The sequence below is a fragment of the Mytilus trossulus genome, chromosome 1, assembly GCF_036588685.1.
Source record: "Mytilus trossulus isolate FHL-02 chromosome 1, PNRI_Mtr1.1.1.hap1, whole genome shotgun sequence".
Taxonomy (NCBI): Eukaryota; Metazoa; Mollusca; class Bivalvia; order Mytilida; family Mytilidae; genus Mytilus; species Mytilus trossulus.
In genome coordinates this window covers 100,834,548-100,856,088 of record NC_086373.1, presented here as the reverse complement: position 1 = coordinate 100,856,088, position 21,541 = coordinate 100,834,548, and the positions used below count along the sequence as shown (strand labels likewise).

Genomic DNA, 21,541 nt, shown 5'->3' with positions numbered 1-21,541 from the left:
TAATCTGATATAATACAAATGTTAGGACTTTTTCCAGCTTAATATTTAACTTTTTTTGAGTATGAATCAAATATTCAAAGGGAAAAAAACAGAGTACTTTAATTGAGCAAGCATAATTTTAAAAAAAAATAAAAGATTTTCCATTATTAAATGTACTTAACTTAACAAAGTATATAAGGGGCCAGCGGAAGGACGCCTCCGGGTGTGGGAATTTCTCGCTACATTGAAGACCTGTTGGTGACCTTCTGCTGTTGTCTGTTCTAAGGTCGGGTTGTTGTCTCTTTGACACATTCCCCATTTCCATTCTCAATTTATTTATTGATAACTAATGTAATGCTGAAATTTCAAAACAGCTGAAACTAAGTAGCCTACTGAGTTATAACCCCTAAATTAATTTTCTTTAGCACTTATATGAAATACTAGTGTGTAAAATTGCATATGAGCCTGAACCATAGATCAAACAGTGGACGGTGTTGGTAAATAGGAACAGTATATTTAGATTTCTGCTGTAAAATTATTCGGTTTTCAAATACATGTAGTTGTAGAAGACTTCCAATATGGGCATTACAGTAAATTATAACAATCCTAATTTAACCCAGTTGATTTGTTCATTGAGAAAACAAAACATTGTTTATTAATTGTTCCTGACAGTGTTTTAATGTTTGAAGGTGCATTTTTTAAAGGTGCATTTACAGTACTACAATTAAAATATGAAATCTATCTCATTTGAATCAAATAAATATAATTGGGCAGGCCCGTAGCCAGGAATTTCCAAAGGGGGGTTATTTGGCCTCAAAAATTGACTTTAACACTCACAATTCGAAAAGAAAGTTGACTTTTACAGTCATTATTTGTTTTCAAGAGGGGGGGGTCCCACCCCCTGAAACCCCCTGGCTAAGGGTATGTTGGGTTGGTAAACAAGAGTAAAAATAAAAACATTGTCTATTCAATAAAAAATTAACAAATATAATTCCTTATTTGCATGACTCAATGTTTTTAACTTACATTAGTGGCATCAACTGATATTCCATTTTCAAGTAACATTTTGACAAGGTCAAGGTCTCTTCTTCTACATGCTATATGTAACACATTATCTCCATTATCCTGATGATAAATAAAAACATTACAAGTTAGTTAACAAGACAAGTTTCTTGTAATATGTCTACAATGTTCTCTCTAATGCTAATTTGTAAGTTTCATTCTCCCTTCCAAAATCTACTTGTAAGTTCATAGGTTGTCATTGGTTCATGAACGTCTTTCATATTTGTTTTTCATTAATTGTTTTATAAAAAATTAGGCTTTAAGTTTTCTCAATAGAATTATTTGAATTATTTTATATATTTCATGTCATGGTCTTTTATAGAAGACTATAGGGTAAGGGTTTTTCTCGTTGTTGTACGGCTGCATATATTTGCCTGCATCCACAAAGTTTGAACTTACATGGGTAGTTGTTACATCTGCAACCATACCACATCTCCTAATTACTTATTTTCATAATGATGAAAAATGAAATCTGGGACCAGTATCAAAATAATAAATCTGAACCATAATTACCAACATATTTAGAAAAAAATGAGAGTAAAGTTTCTGCCTTATATAACTGGCAATCAATCTTTATATGCACATTTTTGCTTACTACATACAAGAATATTTTAATACAGAGTTAAATCATTTCCCTATAAGCAACAATAGTTATTTGAATAATTCAGAAAAAATTAGAATCACCATTTATATGTCTGAATATGATTACTTTTTCTTGGCTGGTGAAACAAAAGAAAAGAAAACCACAATCTTGCAAATAATTTAAAGAAAATCTTTAAAATCATAAATGAACCTGCCTCTTGTATATTAAATCATGCTTGCTATAAGCAGTCATAAAAACAAATCATTGTGAATAAGATATACAAGCTGCACATATTTAATTATAAATTCATTGACATGATTATTTTCCTGTAGACATCTGACTTAAACAATATCAAGGTACCGATAATAGATTAAAGGAAATCATTATTCTTTTCTATGCTTTCTACAGAGCAAAAATCAAATGCCATTAATTACAGCATACATACAATGCATCAATGTCGCCAACAACATATAACAATGTGAGAAAGCAGATAAAATATCGACAGAATTAACATATACCGCTCGTCAGTTCTCTTTGTGGGGTGTAATCATAGACAATCTATTTAACAGATTAACAACTTATTAATTTCCACTAGTCTAAATTTATATCAAAATGACTTGGGTAAAGAAAACTTGTAGAACTTCCACCCTCTATTTCAACAATATAATTACATAACAATTAATTAAATAGATTCTCAATTGAGTAAATAAGAATCTCCTTCTGTGTACTTCTCTCTGACTTCTCTATACCTTTCTCAATCCATCTATATTTGTACTATCACAAATGTGTGACGTCAAATATATGACCTTAAACAGCTTTGTGTGACCCAACAAAATTCTAAACAAGGAAAATGTTTGATTTATTAGAAACTAATTAAAATAGATTTGTGTTTATAGTTTGCTCTCATTGACGGACATCCTATATATCCACATTTTAGGGAAGATATAAAAAAAAATATACTTTTCAAGGACATTATTATGAGTAATTAAAAAGGAATAAAGGAAATAAGTTAAATTGCTATCCATTTCAATTCTTATTTTCTGATTTAAATTTCACAAATCAGCTGAACAACTGTTGGATTGTATAATTACCTCCCTTGAATTGAATAAGACAAACTCAACAAATTCTCTACCTTGACCAAATCACAATCTTTGATTCCAGTTTTTTTTTAAAAAGATGATAGATTGATTGATTGTTGGTTGCTTAACGTCCAGTGGCAAATATTTCATGCATATTCAGGACGAGAACAAGTTAACAATAAATACAATAGGTAGGTAGTTGTAATAGAGGCCATCTAGGATGATGGTCGGGGAAATTTGGACTGCCACTGGAAAATGAGGGTATATTGGATAGGGACAGAAATTTTGCCTTGCAACAGGCCACCTACGGACCCCTCAAAGAGTTGTCGCAAGGGTTCTTAACGTGCAAAGAGCGTGGCACTCTCTTTAAACGAGGCATCGGATTTAACGTCCCCCTTCTGACCGGACGTGACTGCGAACTTATACATCCCGCACAGCCAAACAGACGCCCCACTTCGGCAAGCGTTTTACTGCCGGTCGGGAAAAGACCAAGTGACCATATTTCTATTCCCCAGTCACCCTTGGGGGAAAAAGATGATAGAAGATGAATCAAGGATACTTGAGTTGACCCATGAAATACTAAGTATTATAACCAATATATCAAGGAAATGAGTTTTGGTAGCTTATTATTTACTGTCAAATTAACATCCTTGTTTTGAAACAAAAACATGCTTTCTGTCACGTCTTCTCTTATAGTTGTACTAAATAATGTACCTTGACACAAAACATGTGCCATATTCAGGTTATAGAATTCAGAAGTTGATGAATATCAATAAACTTGTATGTTTAAAGTTTATTCAAAATTAAGAATAATTCAAACCATTGGATTAAATTAAAAAGTAGAAGAAGAAAAAAGTTCTAACCCAACTTAATTAAATATACACGCTCACAAATCCTCTTTAGCTTATTTATCAATATTAAACCAATATTACTTTTTCAAATAAAAAAAAAGGTCCACTGGATAAACTATTACATATTATTCAGAAGTTTAGATGTTTAAGTTGCATGTACTTTAACATAAACAGGATTTTCTAATTCCCAGGATGACATTAGGTATAATTACAATCTATTTTCAATAATTACGTTTATCTGAAGATATTTCTGAATGATTTTAGAACCTTGACCATTTTTTTCCAAAGAAACTCATCTCGTAATTCCCATCAATGTCTTAAATTTAATTGAATAATTATTGTAGTTTCTCATTTGTGTCAAAAGATAAAAATGGAGTATAGATTTCTCATTAATCTTGGATCCCTATCTTACTTTCCAGTAATGTATGAAATGACAATGATTTAAGTGACAGTTCTATATCAGATTTTCTACAATTGTTTCCTTATAGGTTAACCTGATAAGATGGGTGTAACCATTAATATTACCTGACAGCCAGCAAGATCAAAAAGATTGGAAAAATGTCAGATGGTGCAAAACATTACAAGACAACAATTCTGTTCAACTGCTGGGAAAAAGTTCTAATATTTATCATTAGAGATGTTAGAAATTAAGGCCTGAATATGTCAGTTAATTGTTCTGTTAAAGTAATTTAAAAGGCATCTTATTTCTATAACACTATTTTGGCCAGCTGGATTTTCTAGAATCTCTGACATTGATTCTTAGATAAACAAGAGTCCAAAGGATTTTAAATGTTTCCCCTGGTTTTGCCTGAATTGTATGCTGAAAGTCTTTAAGATCAAGATATTTCTACAGGTATCAATCACATAAACTAAACATTGTCAATCATCCATGCAACTATTGATACCCAATTTCTCATGTTCTGCTAACAATAATCTTTTGGAAAAACATTGATTCATATGCATGTTGGGGGGAACAAAAGATGCAGACAATATTTGAGATTAATGACAAAAACATTTTTATAACTACCTTATAAATTTGAAAATATAAAAAAAGCAGCCTTTATCAATTTCTCACCAAAAACAGACATTTTGACCTCCAGTATATATTTGAAATTATGCAGACTTTGAATTCAGTTGATACATGTGCACATATCTTTTAACAGAATAACCAAGTCAAATTGAAAAAAAGTAATCTATTTCACTTATATAATTTCAATTTTGTACTGGTTTTAAAACATACATAAACAATCTCTAGAGAGAAAAGGGTGTTACAAAGAAGTTAAATTAATTAAAAAGCAATAAAGGCAGCTGTACTATTCTTATTTTTTTCAGACCAATAGTCTCATTTTGCTATTTTCCTCACTTTTCATGCCAGATAAACCAAATAGGACTAATGTTTTATCTTTAAATTAAAATATATAATGTGACTAAGACTTTACTAAATTACTATTATTACAATCATGAGGGATAGGGCAAGCTAAACACTATAGTTATAACAAAATCAAAATTCATCCTTACCTCTTTCTGGGCTGCCAGTTGCTGATCTGCATATTGTGTGAGTAATTCTTTACAAACAGATATATTTCCTACTTCAGCAGCAAAGAACAGTGGAATAGAACCTCCCTATATCAAAGAAAACAAGATAGATAAGTACAGTTATTAAAAGTCAAGGGGCTCATATAATTTTAAGCATTGAAATTGGGAATGTGTAAAAGAAACAACAACCCAACTAAAGAGCAACTGAATGCCACTAACAGGTCTTCAACACAGCTATAAAATCCTGCACCCACAGGCTGGCATCAGCTGGCCCCTAAACAAAAACATTCTCTGCTCACTTAGTATCATTTGATCTGATATAATATGTACAGATGATGGACTTTGAACTTGCTTTCACCAACTTACAGTCCACTTAAACTGGTTAGTCAAGTCTTTTAAAAAGTCTTTATCTTTATTGTTTTTTTTTGTACTTTTTGTAGATCTAATGTGTCAAGCCTTTCTGGCTAATTTTACAGTTTGTTCCTATGTTGTGCTGTTTAACCACTGCCCCAGTCTTTAATAGGGTAAGGGACTGGGAAATATATTTACCGGTAACCCTATCACATCCATCATCAGCCTGTTCCAATTAAGGTACATGGTGTTCAGCAGTTGCTTTTGGTTGTTGCAAAATTTTTTCAGATTTAGTCAGCACCCAAAAAAACTTTAGTTTTCTTGCTTGAGTTATCTAACATTTTGTCTTGTCAGACACTTTGCTGGCTTACAATACTGTATTTGTTTTGCTTATTGTTGAAGACTTTAAATAGTGTTGCTTAAATCTTCTGAATCTGAATAGCTGATTCACTAGCAGTATCTAAACAGAATAGTAATGTTTATATAAGGTCTTACTTTATCAGTGACCAGTCTTGTTTCCTTTCCAGCAGATTTTAGTAGATACTGTACAACTGTAACAGCCCCAGTATTTCTGGCAGAGGCCATATGTAATGGTAGCTGATCTTTTGGCTGAAAAAAAAATCAACAGAAAATTATTAATAACTATTGAATAACTTTTAAATCTAGAATATGGTAACAACTGTAAATCTTACTTCACTGAAAAGGTTATTAATATTAGAGGGGGTAGATAGCGGATCAGTTAACATGTTAACAACCCCTTAATTTTGGCAAAAACAGTTAACAACAAATTCAAAACTGCTTATAACAGTAAACAAAGTAGGTTGAAAACAGTTAACAGTTTAAATGTATCTCAGATAACAGTTAACAACACCTTGAAAAAAACCAAAACAGGTTAACATAACTAGAGGCTCTAAAGAGCCTGTGTCGCTCACCTTGGTCTATGTGAATATTAAACAAAGGACACAGATGGATTCATGACAAACTTGTGTTTTGGTGATGGTGATGTGTTTGTACATCTTACTTTACTGAACATTCTTGTTGCTTACAATTATTTCTATCGATAATGAACTTGTCCCAGTAATTTCAGTGGAAAATGTTAATAAAAATTTACAAATTTTATGAAAATTGTAAAAATTGACTATAAAGGACAATAACTCCTTAGGGGGTCAATTGACCATTTTGGTGATGTTGACTTATTTTTAGGTTGCTGCTGTTTACTGTTTATCTCTATCTATAATAATATTCAAGATGATAACAAAAAACAGCAAAATTTCCTTAAAATAACCAATTCAGGGGGCAGCAACCTAACAACGGGTTGGCTGATCCATCTGAAAAATTTCAGGGCAGATAGAGCTTCACCTGATAAACAAGTGAGGAGTCAATCAGATTTGCTCTAAATGCTTTGGTTTTTTAGTTATAAGCCAAAAACTGCATTTTAACCCTTTGTTCTATTTTTAACCATGGTGGCCATCTTGGTTGGTTGGCCGAGTCATCGGACACATTTTTTAAACTAGATACTCCAAACATGATTGTGGCTAAGTTTAGATTAATTTGGCCCAGCAGTTTCAGAGGAGAAGGTTTTTGTAAAAGATGTATAAGATTTACGAAAAATGGGGTAGAACTGTTTATATGTTGACTTACTTGTAAATCGTACTTTGCTGAACATTATTGCTGTTTTCAGTTTATCTCTATCTATGATAATATTCAAGATAATAACAAAAAACAGCAAAATTTCCCTAAAATTACTAATTCAGGGGCAGCAACCAAACAACGGGTTGTCCGATTCATCTGAAAATTTTAGAGCAGATAGATCTTGACTTGATAAACAATTTTACTCCATGTCAGATTTGCTCTAAATGCTTTGGTTTTTTAGTTATAAGCCAAAATCTGCATTTTACCCCTATGTTCTATTTTTAGCCATGGTGGCCATCTTGGTTGGTTTGGCGGGTCACGCCACACATTTTTTAAACTACATACACCAATGATGATTGTGGCCAAGTTTGGTTAAAGGAGTAGGTCCGGTAAGACCCCTTTTTGGCCCCAAAATATGGCAGTTTTACAAAATTGTTAAAATGTAAACTTTTAGTTATTTATTGGATAGGAGAATGGTTCTGCTTCAGAAATATGGGCTGTTTTTGACAATAAAATGCACAATTATTGGGAACTAGCACCATTAAGTCATGCTAAATTACTGAAATCTTAACAATTCAAGTATTTTACTTAAATTTTAGACGGTTTCCGTGTAAAACGAAAGTGGCCGCATTCGTGTTCATCCTTAATATTGAAATGTAAGTTGTATTTCATGATAACACACAACATATATAAAGATTAAGGATGAACACGGATGCGGCCACTTTCGATTTTGACAAAAAACATCTGAAAAGTTACATTTTTCTGTATATTTGGTAGATTTTTAAATTTGTGCTTGAATCGGATCGTTTTTAATGACGAAATAAGTTAAAATCTTTCATATAAATTAATTGAATCATATGAAATAGACACTTAAGTGTTTAAAAAGTGGTCAAAATCCTTCTTCAGATGAAACTGAAATTTGAGGCCAAAATTGGTCCTTACCGGACCTACTCCTTTGGCCCAGTAGTTTCAGAGGAGAAGATTTTTGTAAAAGTTAACGACGACAGACGACGGACGCAGGAAGACGACGGACGCCAAGTGATGAGAAAGGTCACTTGGCCATTTGGGCCAGGTGAGCTTAAAAGGTATTGGCACCCCTCATATAACACATAGCTTATCATTATCATAACTCCTTGTTTTAAATTATCATAACTGATATGTCCTTACTATCTACAAAGTTTCATGAAATCTGCTAAGTGGTTTCAAAGAAGTTGTGATGACAAACTTTTGCAGTGGTATATTTAGGTCAAAATTCTAATTTCAAAGGGGCATAACTCTTGGAAAAATATAAAATCATAATTTGCTGTTGATATGCACACCTACATAGTATGTACTTATAGATCTACAAAGTTTCATGAAATGTATTTATGTTTTTTATGTGGAATGAAGTTGAATGATGTGCAATGATTTTATAGCTGAGAGTTTAAATAGGTTGTGTAATAATTGTTGTTATTCGGTTTTCAGTTCAGTATATTTTACGGTAACTGCAAAAGTTTTGATTTATAGAGGATTGAGTAGTGACTAAACCTGAGCACACGTTTTATAATCCGAAAATTTAATTTATCTTTTACAAAATTATTTATGTATTTGTATATTCATATTGTTTCAGTATCTTAAACATGTTGATTTTAGTGTTTTAAATAAGGACTTACATTTTAGTTTGGACTTTGATGCACGGGAGATATTTTGTATTTGAAAAAAAAAGGTTGAGCTGGTTACTTCGCCATTCAATACTTAAAAAATTGTGTTGGTGTTTCATTGTATTCAGTAAGAAAAGTGAATGTAATTGCATGTCCTTAATTATATTCACATGGTTTCAGTAGCTGGAGCATTTTATTTTTACATACACAAATATTTTATGTTTGTGAATTAAAACATAAACTCAGTTGTGTGGTTTCAGGGGAGTTGGATGACAATAATAAGACTGAAAGACGGGCTGACGGGTTGAATGACAGACAGACTGACAGGTCAAAAACATTATAGCACATGGAACTTTTTTCAGTGGGGTATTAAAATATGTTTGATATAGTTATAAACTCTTAGTCATAATCAATTTTGTTCTATAAATTTTAATTAACTCTTAATATTAATAATTTTTCAATTTACATAATTCTGCAATATTAAATATATATAACAATTTAATTAAGAGTCAAATCTTTTCTAAATACTAAATTCATAAACTTGTTACAGAATATATAATGATGCAATAGATTTATCTTTATGAAAAAAATATCACTTCTCTCCATAAATATTAATCTATAGATCCAATTAAATATTTTAAAACACATATCAATTGATTCTATTTCAAACAGATGATATTGAAATATTCTATTTATATTCATCAAAAATGTTAAAATGAATTTTAAGTGCTCTGTATCCATGATAATACCTACACAGGAAGTGTTACTAATGCAGATCACACTATGGACCATTTTTATGGCCTAATATTTAGTCTATTTACAATAAATCTGCTTAGTCACTAAAGACATACATGTATACACATGGTTTAGTCTTTTATGCTAGATATGATACAATATTGAACAAAACATTTAAAAAAAATATTATGTCAGCCAGAATCAACAATTATACTTTGCGAAAATAAGAATTTAATGATGATCAAAAAGTAAAAAACGTTATGTCAATGTAACTCCATTACTCAGTCTTCACTGTTTCCAAAATGTCTGACAATACGGTCAATGATCTTGCACTAACAGACTCAATGAAACCTAAAATATCATTGTCTGACTGAACATCCTATATTTATTCAGTGCAGCTCAAGTAATTACTATCATAGATTTTTTAATGCACATGTGAAGTTATGATAATAACTAACTGAATCCCCTATGGAGATTTTAAATAACTTCTATATAAAAAACAATTTTTGGATTTTTCAGTCTCTAGCATTATTGAATGATGAACTTAATTGAAATATTTACACATAACCGATTTAAATCTTAATAAAATAAATAATAATGATTTAACTATGACAACTTACTTATAAACAATTCAAAAACCAATATATCATTCCAAGCATGTATCGCTTTCAAGTTTTTATTCAATCTTATGTATTAAACAAATATGTGTTCACGGTACATGTGTGCTATCATTTTCTATGTTCAGTGGACCAAGAAAGTGGGGTCAAAACTCTAATTTGGTATTAAAATCAGGAAGATCATATTATAGGGAACATCTGTACTAAGTTTCCAATTGTTTGGACTTCAACTTCATCAAAAACTACCTTGACCAAAAACTTTAAACTGAAGTTGGACAGACAAACAAACAGATGGATGAACTGACTTACGAACAAACAGATGCACAGATCAGAAAACATAATGCCTGTCTTCTATCAAAGGTGGGGCTTACAAAGATAGAACGTTGTAACAGGTCTAATTCCCAAAAGGTAGAATTAAGTTGTCCTGAATCTTTAGCACATGATAAATGTACCATTTTTTCTGTCTATTTGAAATAACATCAAAAATGTGGTGCACACTGAATAACTCACATAGAGGGTTATTCTAAAGTGAGCACCACATTTCTTATGTTATTTCAAATAAATAATATTACAGTTATTTCTTATAATTTAATTCTATTTTAAACAGGAGTAAACTATGAAAAAATTTTGATATTGTCAGGGTCTATGAGATGATAAATATAACAATGTCAGCCAATCAGAAGAAGTGTTACATCCAAGATTTAATTATTCAATTATGTTAATTATAAATTAAACCTGTTCCCCTATATATCATATATTTTGACTGTAACTTAGTAACTGAGGGAAATCCTTCTTTTTTTTTATTCTGAAAATTATGGGTGTTTTATTTCTTCAATGTTAAACAAACCATAATGGTTTACGTTTATAAATTGTGAGTTGGATGGAGAGATGTCTCACTGGCACTCATACCACATCTTCTTATATCTATAGTGATATTTTTCACCAAAAAAATATTTTTGTCCTATTTCACCCCATTCTGAGGCTACACTCAACAAAGGTTACCTATTATACTCTTCTTATGGCCAACTTTTTTGTAATCATATGAAATAGAATTAATATGATACCGTCTAAGAAATAAAGGAAAAATTTCTTGACAAATTCTTACAATTCACTATTAGGTCCATTAATATGTTCTTTCAGTCATTAACCCTTATTTCAGTGAGAGCTTGCATCTCATATATCTCAGTGAACCTGACATTTAGAATACTACTACAAAAGCAGATTTCTGGGTTCAAATCTTATTCTTTTTCTTGACATTATGTAGGACTCATACAAGAATCTCTGTCAAAATTCCCATTGTCAACTGCCCATTTCTCAGTACGGCTTTAACATTTGTATAATTACAAATTATACAGATTCCATTTTACATCGGGATGAGCTCCTTAGGCACCAACATACATGAATCATTATAAGACAAATTGTGGGTTAACGATTAAAAAGAAATGTGAAAAGAAGAATTAAGAAATTGAATATTTGTGAAAATTTACCCTTCTTTATAGCTTATAAAATGAACTTTAAATTTCTACATGTAATGATAATAGCAAAAAAGAAAATCTATATACAGTGTTCAAACATGCTTACTGAAATAGCAGTGAAAATTAATCTGTTGACTTGGCTTAGCATTAAGTCTTAATGATAATTTACACATCAGTTCCTTTACACAGAACAATATAACAGGATGTCATTTTTAACTAACGCTTTTGACATTTCTGTTTCACACTAAAAGAATGCACATCACACGAAAAGTTGTAGTTTTGAACTAGATTATACCTGTAATATATAGAGTAATATAAAACAATATTGATTGTTTCACTTCTCAATTTCATGATTCTGAATTCAAATTATGTGTCACTACCTAACTATCAAGAGTGCTGAATTCCTATGGAACATTGAAGTTCACAAGTTTTTTTTTGCTTGGAGACAATTGCTGTTTCATTGCATTCTAATAAATTTGTAAATCTAAATTCTCCCCCACTCTTTTATAAGAGTTTTTTGCTTGTACCACAATTGCTGTTTCATTGCAGTTTAATAAATTTGTAATCTAAATTCTCCCCCACTCTTTTATAAGTGTTTTTTGCTTGTACCACAATTGCTGTTTCATTGCAATTTAATAAATTTGTAATCTAAATTCTCCCCCCACTCTTTTATAAGTGTTTTTTGCTTGTACCACAATTGCTGTTTCATTGCAATTTAATAAATTTGTAATCTAAATTCTCCCCCACTCTTTTATAAGTGTTTTTTGCTTGTACCACAATTGCTGTTTCATTGCAATTTAATAAATTTGTAATCTAAATTCTCCCCAACTCTTTTATAAGTGTTTTTTGCTTGTACCACAATTGCTGTTTCATTGCAATCTAATAAATTTGTAAATCTAAATTTTCCCCAACTCTTTAAATAACTTTGAAACGTTATTTGCAAGATAACAGAAACTATATCTATGAATTTATTACGCAGCATTGTAAGGGCCGTGAACCAATTTACAGAATTAGAATAAAGTGCTGTTAAGACTGAACAGATTGTGTTGTTACTCTCATACCATAGTCATTAAGTAGTTCACTATTGTCATAGAATTCTTAGAACATTTTATTCACATCAAACATGCCAATAGTCATTTTCTAATCAATTGTTTGACAGTGAAAAGAAATAATGACCATTTAATTGATCATGCCATTTCTATTTTGTACCAACAGGAAGCGAGTGAATTACAACAATCTTGAAAAGAAGTCGGAATCACGCCAGCAACCGACCTGGGCTAAACTCATTTATATTTCCGCAATAAAGTATTTAGCTCTTGAAACTATTTAGATATATGGCATTGGCAAGCATGTTTCAAAGATTTATGTAAACTGATAGGGATACGATTTTAATTATTTGTAACATACCATGCTGTTTTACAGAGTAACTGTGATAGCAGAAGATTGCATGACAAACATAAATGGCAATTATATAAATTGAAACTTCCTTTCGTTTAAATTGATATATATTTAAATATAGGTTACCAAGCGGACCAGCAAGTCTATCAACTGTATTGTTTAATTAGTTGATAATATTTATGATCAAATATTATGAATTGTTAACTGAGGATACCAAGTGAACTCACAAATCTGTCAACTGTTTAATTAGTTAAAAACATTTGATGTCAAATATTATGAATTTGTTGACCAAGGATGTCATGGAAGCTGCAAAAGGGTCCTCCACCCGAAAATTAAATGAGCCCTTTGGGAAAGACACTATATGTTCTGATAAAATATTTCTGTATCAATTAAGACACAAAAAATAATAACCATGCCTTAATGCATCTATTAGTTCCTACACATTATCAATATGTATTGTTTTGTCATGTAAAGATATAAAAGTCTGTAACCTTGTCTATAGATTCATTGTCTTATATTATATATTATTGAAATAAATAGCATTCTGAATAAGTGAAATTGTAATAAGTATTGATCATGTAAAGCTTATGTCTAGAAATACTCTTTAAATATTCTATGTACATACACACTTATGAAAATTCAAACCAGTAATAATTTACTGTAATAATTATGACAAAAGTTACATTCACATACCTATCTCATAATAAACAAACATTAATGGCTTATAAAGGAATTAAAATTCTGAGTCGTTTTAGTGTTGAACGGATGATTTGTAGCCCTTAGTAAATTTTTTAACCTAGCTTTTCAAGATAACAGCCAAGCAATGCAAAAATTATAATTTTAGCACCAAGAACTCCCCAAAAAATGTCAAATATATCACCAATTTTCAGAGAATATGAATCTTGGTGAGCTGAAAATCTTAGTGATTTTTACAATTAATAAAGTTTATAAATGCCAAAAAAGTTTAAAATCTACATTTTAGGAGCAATAAAGTCAAAACAGGGGTAAAGATTTTCAGAACTTTTCAGGCCTGATAGAACTTGTAGTGCTAACCATTTTAATCTTCAGTTTTTACCTCTAATTGCTATTGTTTAAGTCAGCAAAAATTATAATTTGATCCCAATGGTCCATCTCTTTACATGTCAGTCATATTGGTTGATCAATCTGGATGAAAACAACAAACTTTATATTTGACATCCCATAGATGAAGCAGATAAACTTTGGTTCCTATTGAGCATGTACAGAGAAGACAATTCTAAAGAAAAGTTTATTGATGACAGACAACCATCAATGGACAACAGACAGACAGTCTGATAATGAATACAAATTGATCGCAAAAGCTCACATGAGCCTTTGAGCAAGGTGAGCTAGAAAGATCTTTATATTTAAAAGGGACATAATTCCTTTAAAATGAACTTTGAATATGTGATGTTTAACTAGATTGATGATCGAGGCAATGCTGATATAAACCTGAATTTCATTTAAATCTGGAAAGAATTGTTCACATGAAAGCACTTACAGGACTGGACGGAGGGACAGAAAAATGTAAAGATGCCTGGCCTTCTATGTCCCACACAATGGGTTGCACATGGGATAATCAGTGTTTTCCATCTATTTCTTTGTCTGGGACAACACCAAAAACTATTTAATATCTTACCCCTCCAGGTAAATTACAATCTGCCTTCCTGTTGAGTAATAACTTAACAATGTCATCTTTGGCGAAGGAAGCAGCATAGTGTAAGCAGGTTCTACCATCCTGGAAAATAAACAAATTGGAAAATAAGATATTTTAATAATGTTATCATTTAAAATTTCAAAGGCTGTAAGAAACTGACATCAGCTTTTTATTGTTCATTTTTACAGAAACCTTTCAACCCTGCAAGAGAGCAACAGAAGAATAACTAATTAAAAGGGTTATAATTCTTGAACACCTGAGATTACTCCTTATTTTTTGTGGGTTTCCTGTTCCTCAGTCTTTTTTTCTAATGTTATGTTTTGAGTGAAGTTGTTTATGTGTTGGTCTTTTCTATTTTTGCCATGGCATTCTCCTTTTGTTATGGACTTAGAGTTTAAATTTTCCATTTGTATCTTTGCCTCTCTTTTTGAACAGTATTGATCAAATCAGTCAAAAGCAATCTACAAACACCTTTTGGTTGTTGTTTTTTTATGTGTTATTGGGTTGATGTTTCATTGGAATAGCATCTCCATTTATTTATAATGCACAACATGATCAGCACACAAAAATTTCTAAAATATTTTGTTCAAGCAATAAGCTAATTCCAATCTATCAAATAAATACAGGTTTATGTAATAATATTGAAACTATTAAATTATCATTTAAAATCGGATTTTAGTTTGATATAATTAATAGCATGAAGAGGATTATGTAATCAAATAACAGGCTTTTTAAATTTTAAATTGTTTGAAAAAATGAACAAATACAACACAAATATTGCTGAATAAAAATTTCTATAATTTTTTATGAGTAATAAAACTCTGAGAACAATTGCACCTGTCAACTAAGTATGTCAATATTAAATCACGTAATAGTGAATGAAAAGCGAACGTGTTTGTCATATTTTCATATTTTGTTGACTTTATATGACAGCCATATAAAACAGAAATAATATTATATTCTACGGTTGCAATGCCTCCTGCTGCTGTTATCACTTTCACTGTGTTTTATAACGTTCACAGTCTGCGTGTTTTGTAAATAATTCATTAACAACCTGCATATAATCGAGATTTAGCAGTGGGATTGTAATAAGGTTATCAGACTTTAATAATTAATGTCAATGATAATAGTCACTTTGGATTTCAACAAAAGCATTTTAAATTAGCAGAAACCAGAAATATGAGTAGTAATACTAGAAATAGATGATATAAATTCATGCTTTTAATAAATACTCCTACAGAATTCCTTCTTTCCTATGTCATTCAGGTAAAGTTTAGGTGTGAATCATTTTGACTTGTTAGGATTTGTTGGGAAATATATTAAATTTTCCAATTGTAAACTTTTCATATTTCTACAGTAGATCTTAAAATTGATACAATATTCCAGGACCTAATAGCATGATAGAGAGTTGCTGTCTACAAGGAAGCTTTTAAACCAAATTTACATTTTTACCCTATGTTCTATTTTTAGCCATGGTGGCCATCTTGGTTGATTTGCCAGGTCATCAGACACATTTTTTAAACTAGATTCCCCAATGATGTTTGGTTAAATTTGGCCAAGTAGTTTCAGAGGAGAAGATTTTTGTAAAAGTTAACAGACCTCGACAGACCGTGGATGCAAATTGATGAGAAAAGCTCACTTGGCCCTGAGGGCCATGTGAGCTAAAAAGGAAAAAGACATACAATAGTATGCAAAAGACATGTAGAAACTCTTGGTTTAATAGCTTTCTTCAAAGCTTCTTAGATAACCACAGATAAGTTATATTTATAGTAGACACAATCTAAATCCTTTCCTCATTTAAAACATAACCAAATACAAACCCTCCCCAGGTTCATTGTAAATGCCATGAGCAATATAACAGGTGCTATCATGGGAGCAGTAACCTTTACGAGCCTGGAATGGAGCACCTGACAGACTTTATTCCTAGTTTTTGGTAGGGTTCATCTGGCTCAATATGAGGTTTTCTGAGTGTGTGTGTGATTTTTTTTTTATTATTATTATAGTAGATTGTGTTTTGGTCCTTTTATTTCTGCCATGGAATATCTGCCTTTTGAGTTGTTGTTTTTTACACAATTGCAAAATGCACGATACATCTAAATAATTTCTGAATTTACAGTTGTCAATATGACCTAAAATTAAATATTTTAAGCGTTAATAATATATATATATTATTTTACAACTGAGCAATAATCTTTACTGTAGCATGTGAACTTTCTAATCAATGAAAACTGATGTATGCTAATACTGATCTTATTTTCCTAAAAAAAAGTTTCCAATATATATTGACATTGATTATTTCTTCCTTTTAGTTGCTCATTTGTTATGTTCACTTTTATTGCTTAGAGAATATTAGAAGTGCACAGCTATGCTCAACAAACTTTTGAAGTTAACGATCGAGAGAGTGTCTTTCTGATCTGATATAAATTACTGATATAAAGTGTTTTAATTTGCTGCCTGTCATCTAATCAATTTCTTCATTAAAATCTTCCTGACTGAATCAAAAGTTACATTTAATTTGATATTATCAAGATTATAAGGGTATTGCACATTTCCAATTAGAATATACGTTTTCATGACTACAAACATCTCTTTAATAATAAACTTGTTGTCACTAGTTAAACTCCTTCACATATTTACTGTTTACCAGTTTCAGTAAGTTTAGTTCTAAGAATGATTCAATGGTAATTTGAATAAAATTTTATTGGATCAATTAGACAAGTTTTTAATGAAGTTACCCAAAAATTCCAGAGATAAGAGACAAAAGATACAAGATGCAACCGATGGATATAGCACACACTTTCCTCTAACTTTTTGCCATGTGAACAGTATATTAATTTTTTTTTTTTTTTTTGGAAGAAAGTGCATTGTTTTTCCTCTATCATAAGTGCACAACTATATAACATAAGCAAATACTTTTTCATCAATTATTTTCGCCCAAACCTGTACACCTCACTAATTTTCTTGCAACAGTTAATGTTTAGTCCTGTTGTAATCTTTTTTAAAGCATGATTATAAAAACATTTGGTACCAGTAGTTAAAGCCCAAATTGTAAAGTTGAAAAACTTGTGTTAATCTAATGTAAAGTCGTCTTTAGCAACCATAAGCAATGTTTATTTAAATACCTCAAAATTATTAGTTAAATTTAAACTGAACTGACCAGTTCCAAGAGAATTTAGTTCTCACTTGTATTGTAAAAGTTTAAATTTGGATGTAAAAGCATACTTTTTTAATCTAAATTACTTTGTAGACGCCAATAGAAAATGATTATATAGTGCTCATCAAACTGCATTTTGCATAAAATAATTAGAAAAACGATTTGCAGATGCATTTAGGTAATTCAAACAATCTGACCAAATCAAAAACAAATCAAAAACAAAGAAGATGTCATGTGATTTTTACATATTCTGTCACGGAATAAAATCCTGAATGCCTTGTTTTTATTATCATTGGTTGAAACATTTCTTAAACATTTGTTTATTTTACGTTGAGGAGAGGGAGTTGGAATGGGAATACATACAAATATTTATTGATATTATTTGTAGAAAGCTTTTCAGTAAACACGAGAGATGTAAGGCTTTCATCTAATGTATGATTATACCTGATGCAAGAACCAGATACTTTTATCTAATATGTCTATACAACCCAAACTCCAATTTAATTAAATAATGTTCACAAAAGTTAATTTGATGAAATCGCAACTAATGACCGTGTAATTTAATATTGAAACTAAAAAATCATGCCACTTTATCCAGTGATTACATCCCAGCAGATTTACACCTAACTACGTGTTATGATTTATTATACAATTTCTGTCTTGTAAATAACATAATAATTAATATTATTTATCTCTGCAACACAAAAGCTTTATTAAAACTGAATTTATTGCCTTCAACAACTGATAATACAATTGGCCTTGAAAACTTGACAATCCTAGTTAAAAGATAATTCTGTTGTGAATACAATCCTCATGGTGACCATGTAGTTATAATATTTTGATTAACATGGTAAATACGCAGTAGGAATCATCTTCCAACAAATGTCAGAAAGTGATAGGGAGTATGAAAAAGAAAGAGTAAATACACAGAAGGACATGTACTAAAACATTTTTATGTTTAGTACATGTCCTTCTAAGTATCATGCAGGTTACTTTTGATTTACCATTCATGACCCCTCTTCAAATGTCTTCATATTTTGTTTTTGAAGAAGGTTACGGAATGATATTAACAATGATTAAGTTTCAATTATTTTTTGTTTATTTAGATCCATGTTGCCATGGAAACCATCCAAACAATATTTTGTCAAAATACGTTAAAAAAAAGCCTTTAAAAATTGAAAATAAGGGATTTTTTTTTTAAATACCAAGGAAATGAAGTGGATCAATAAAAAATATTAAACACTTTTACAATTTTGACAAGCAAAACACCAGTCCACCCTATTTCAAATGTAATAAAAGTATTACATTATAGTTTGTTTCCATAGCAACTATTTAAATTTCCATAATTAAAAGAATTAAAAAACCACCAAATTCTATTTCTGTTTATCTCCTAAGACCTATCATGTCACTGACAAATTTTGACCAGACATCAGTGGCAGATCCACATAACTTTTTGTAATGTCAACATGTTTTTCCATCACAGTCATATAAGAAGTGATCTTTCAACTGTATAGAGTGTCCTAATCATATTATCCTCTTCATTTACATTGTATGAACCTCAACAAAGTTTTAACAAAAATTGTTCTATTGTAAAAAAAAAAAAAAACATATTTGCCCATAAAAAATTGAAAAGCAAATCGTTAAACAACAGAGTTCAATCAAGTTTCAAAGCTTTCTTAATGAGTGACTAAAAGATATTTCTTCTTGATCAGTCTTTCATTAGAATGATCTTTCTAATTGGAAAATTTATCCTGAGAGTTGTGTATAACAATTCTACTTCAGAGTATGCTAAACATTGTAAAACATTTGACATAATGAAATGTGACTAATGTTCTGATCCCCTATATCTATTTTACCACCATTCTATGGATAAGAAACCAATAGCTATTCACAGTGCAAAACACTAGTATCTAGGAAAAACAAGCAATCAACCAGAACAAATAATGAAGTCATTGTATCAAAATCATCTCAATTAAAGAAATATTTGTAACCATCCTACCAACTAGTCAAATAATTTACTTTTTACAAGTGTCTCTGACAATGTCTGCAATGGTTGATTGTATTATCTTTTCAGCTATGATCTCACAAATTTAATTAAACGATTTGAGAGAGAAAAACAAGCTGAATATTAAGTTGTAAAATCTAGTGGAAAATTAATCAGAAATGATCAGACCAAAGTTTTTTTATAAGTGACAGTGATAATTCACATAAAACGTCAATATTTCACAATTTGATACCAATAGCTGTGTAGATACTTATCAGATATCTACTAGGACGGAGTGACCTTTATACAATGGTCAGCTCATCCTATCTAATTTCTATCGCTTAACCGCACAGAAACACGGAAATGATGTCTATAGGATTAATTTTCACAGAACAAAAACCTTCAATACAGGATTTATTTTACTTAAATTACTACCATTCCCCTTGTTTAATCCTTGTTGCTATGTGACAAACATTTAGAGTAAGTGGCATAGTTACTTCTGCTACAACAAAAAACTTTTTGCACAAATAAACAAGCTACCCAGTAAGAGAAAAAAATTATGAAATAAATTCTTCAGATGTCAACTCAATGGTTACTTGTATGGCGTCTGGACTAAAATACACTTAAATTGCTGATACATATAATTGAGTCCATGCATCATAAATTTTTTATATTAGCCTTTTCATTAAATTGGATATAAGTTTTAGTATATTAAACAATGTTAATAAAGTCAAATGTAAGAATTTGAGTCAAATTAGTGAGCTAATGCCCAATTGATCAACTTTTTCTTTGATTTTTTGTGATCATACTAATAAATTGATGTTATTTGAAACTACACAGATTAAGGCCAAGAAAAAATGAGAAAAGACCAAACTGGCCTTTTTCTGCCAGCTGACCTAAAAATTTGTAAGGGTTCCACGGAACCCAGTGTCTCGCCTACTTTTGCTGTAAATCGCAGGCTCAACAAAAGTGAGGAAAAAAATCAATAAAAATATTCCTCTTGATACTATCTTTTGATTGTAAGAAGCTTCTGTCCAAGTTTGGTAAAAATCCAGGATAGTTTTTGAATCTAATAAATGTTTTAAAAACTGCAGACTCTATGTAATGTTAACTGGAAGAAATCTATCTTTTGATCATAAACAAGCTTCTGTCCAAGTTTGGTACAAACCAAGGATAGTTTAAAAAAGTTATTAAGATTTTGAAAACCTTAACCACAGAGTGAATGTAATGTTTCCCTGCAGAAAAACTAAGTCCATTTAAAAGTAAAATATGGAAAAAATATATTTATTTTTTTACAAAATTTACTTCTGGATACTATCTAAGGATCGTAAACAAGCTTCTGTCTAAAATTGGTACAAACCCAGGATAGTTTAAGAAAGTTATTAAAATTTTAAAAACTTTAACCACAGAGTGAATGTAATGTTTCCCCGCAGAAAAACTAAGTCCATTTATAAGTAAAATACTGAAAAAAAGTTATTTTAATTTTAGAAACTTTACTTCTGGATACTATCTTATGATCATAAACAAGCTTCTCTCCAAGCTTGGTAGAAATCCAGTATAGTTAAAGAAAGTTATCAAAATTTCAAAAACTTTTACCACAGAGTGAATATTTGTTGACGACGCCGACGCCGACGGAATGTAGGATCACTTAGTCTCGCTTTTTCGACTAAAGTCGAAGGCTCAACAAAAATTATAAATTAGCAGATTTTTTCGAAATGTTTCGCTTCAATTACAGAAGACCTCATCAATTACAATAACAGACAACCAAACAGCAGGATGTGCATTTTAAC

General features: G+C 30.6%; 1 protein-coding gene across 1 annotated transcript in view; it reads right to left on the bottom strand.

Moving 5' to 3' along the window:
• LOC134693898 (serine/threonine-protein phosphatase 6 regulatory ankyrin repeat subunit B-like) overlaps positions 1-21,541 on the bottom strand; it is a 67,201-nt gene that overhangs the window by 32,138 nt on the left and 13,522 nt on the right. The window contains exons 3-6 of the mRNA XM_063554847.1: positions 14,596-14,694; positions 5,937-6,050; positions 5,073-5,177; positions 1,006-1,104 (exon numbers count right to left, since the gene is read on the bottom strand). Coding sequence (XP_063410917.1) covers positions 1,006-1,104; positions 5,073-5,177; positions 5,937-6,050; positions 14,596-14,694 — 417 coding nt within the window. The remainder of the gene's footprint in view (positions 1-1,005; positions 1,105-5,072; positions 5,178-5,936; positions 6,051-14,595; positions 14,695-21,541) is intronic.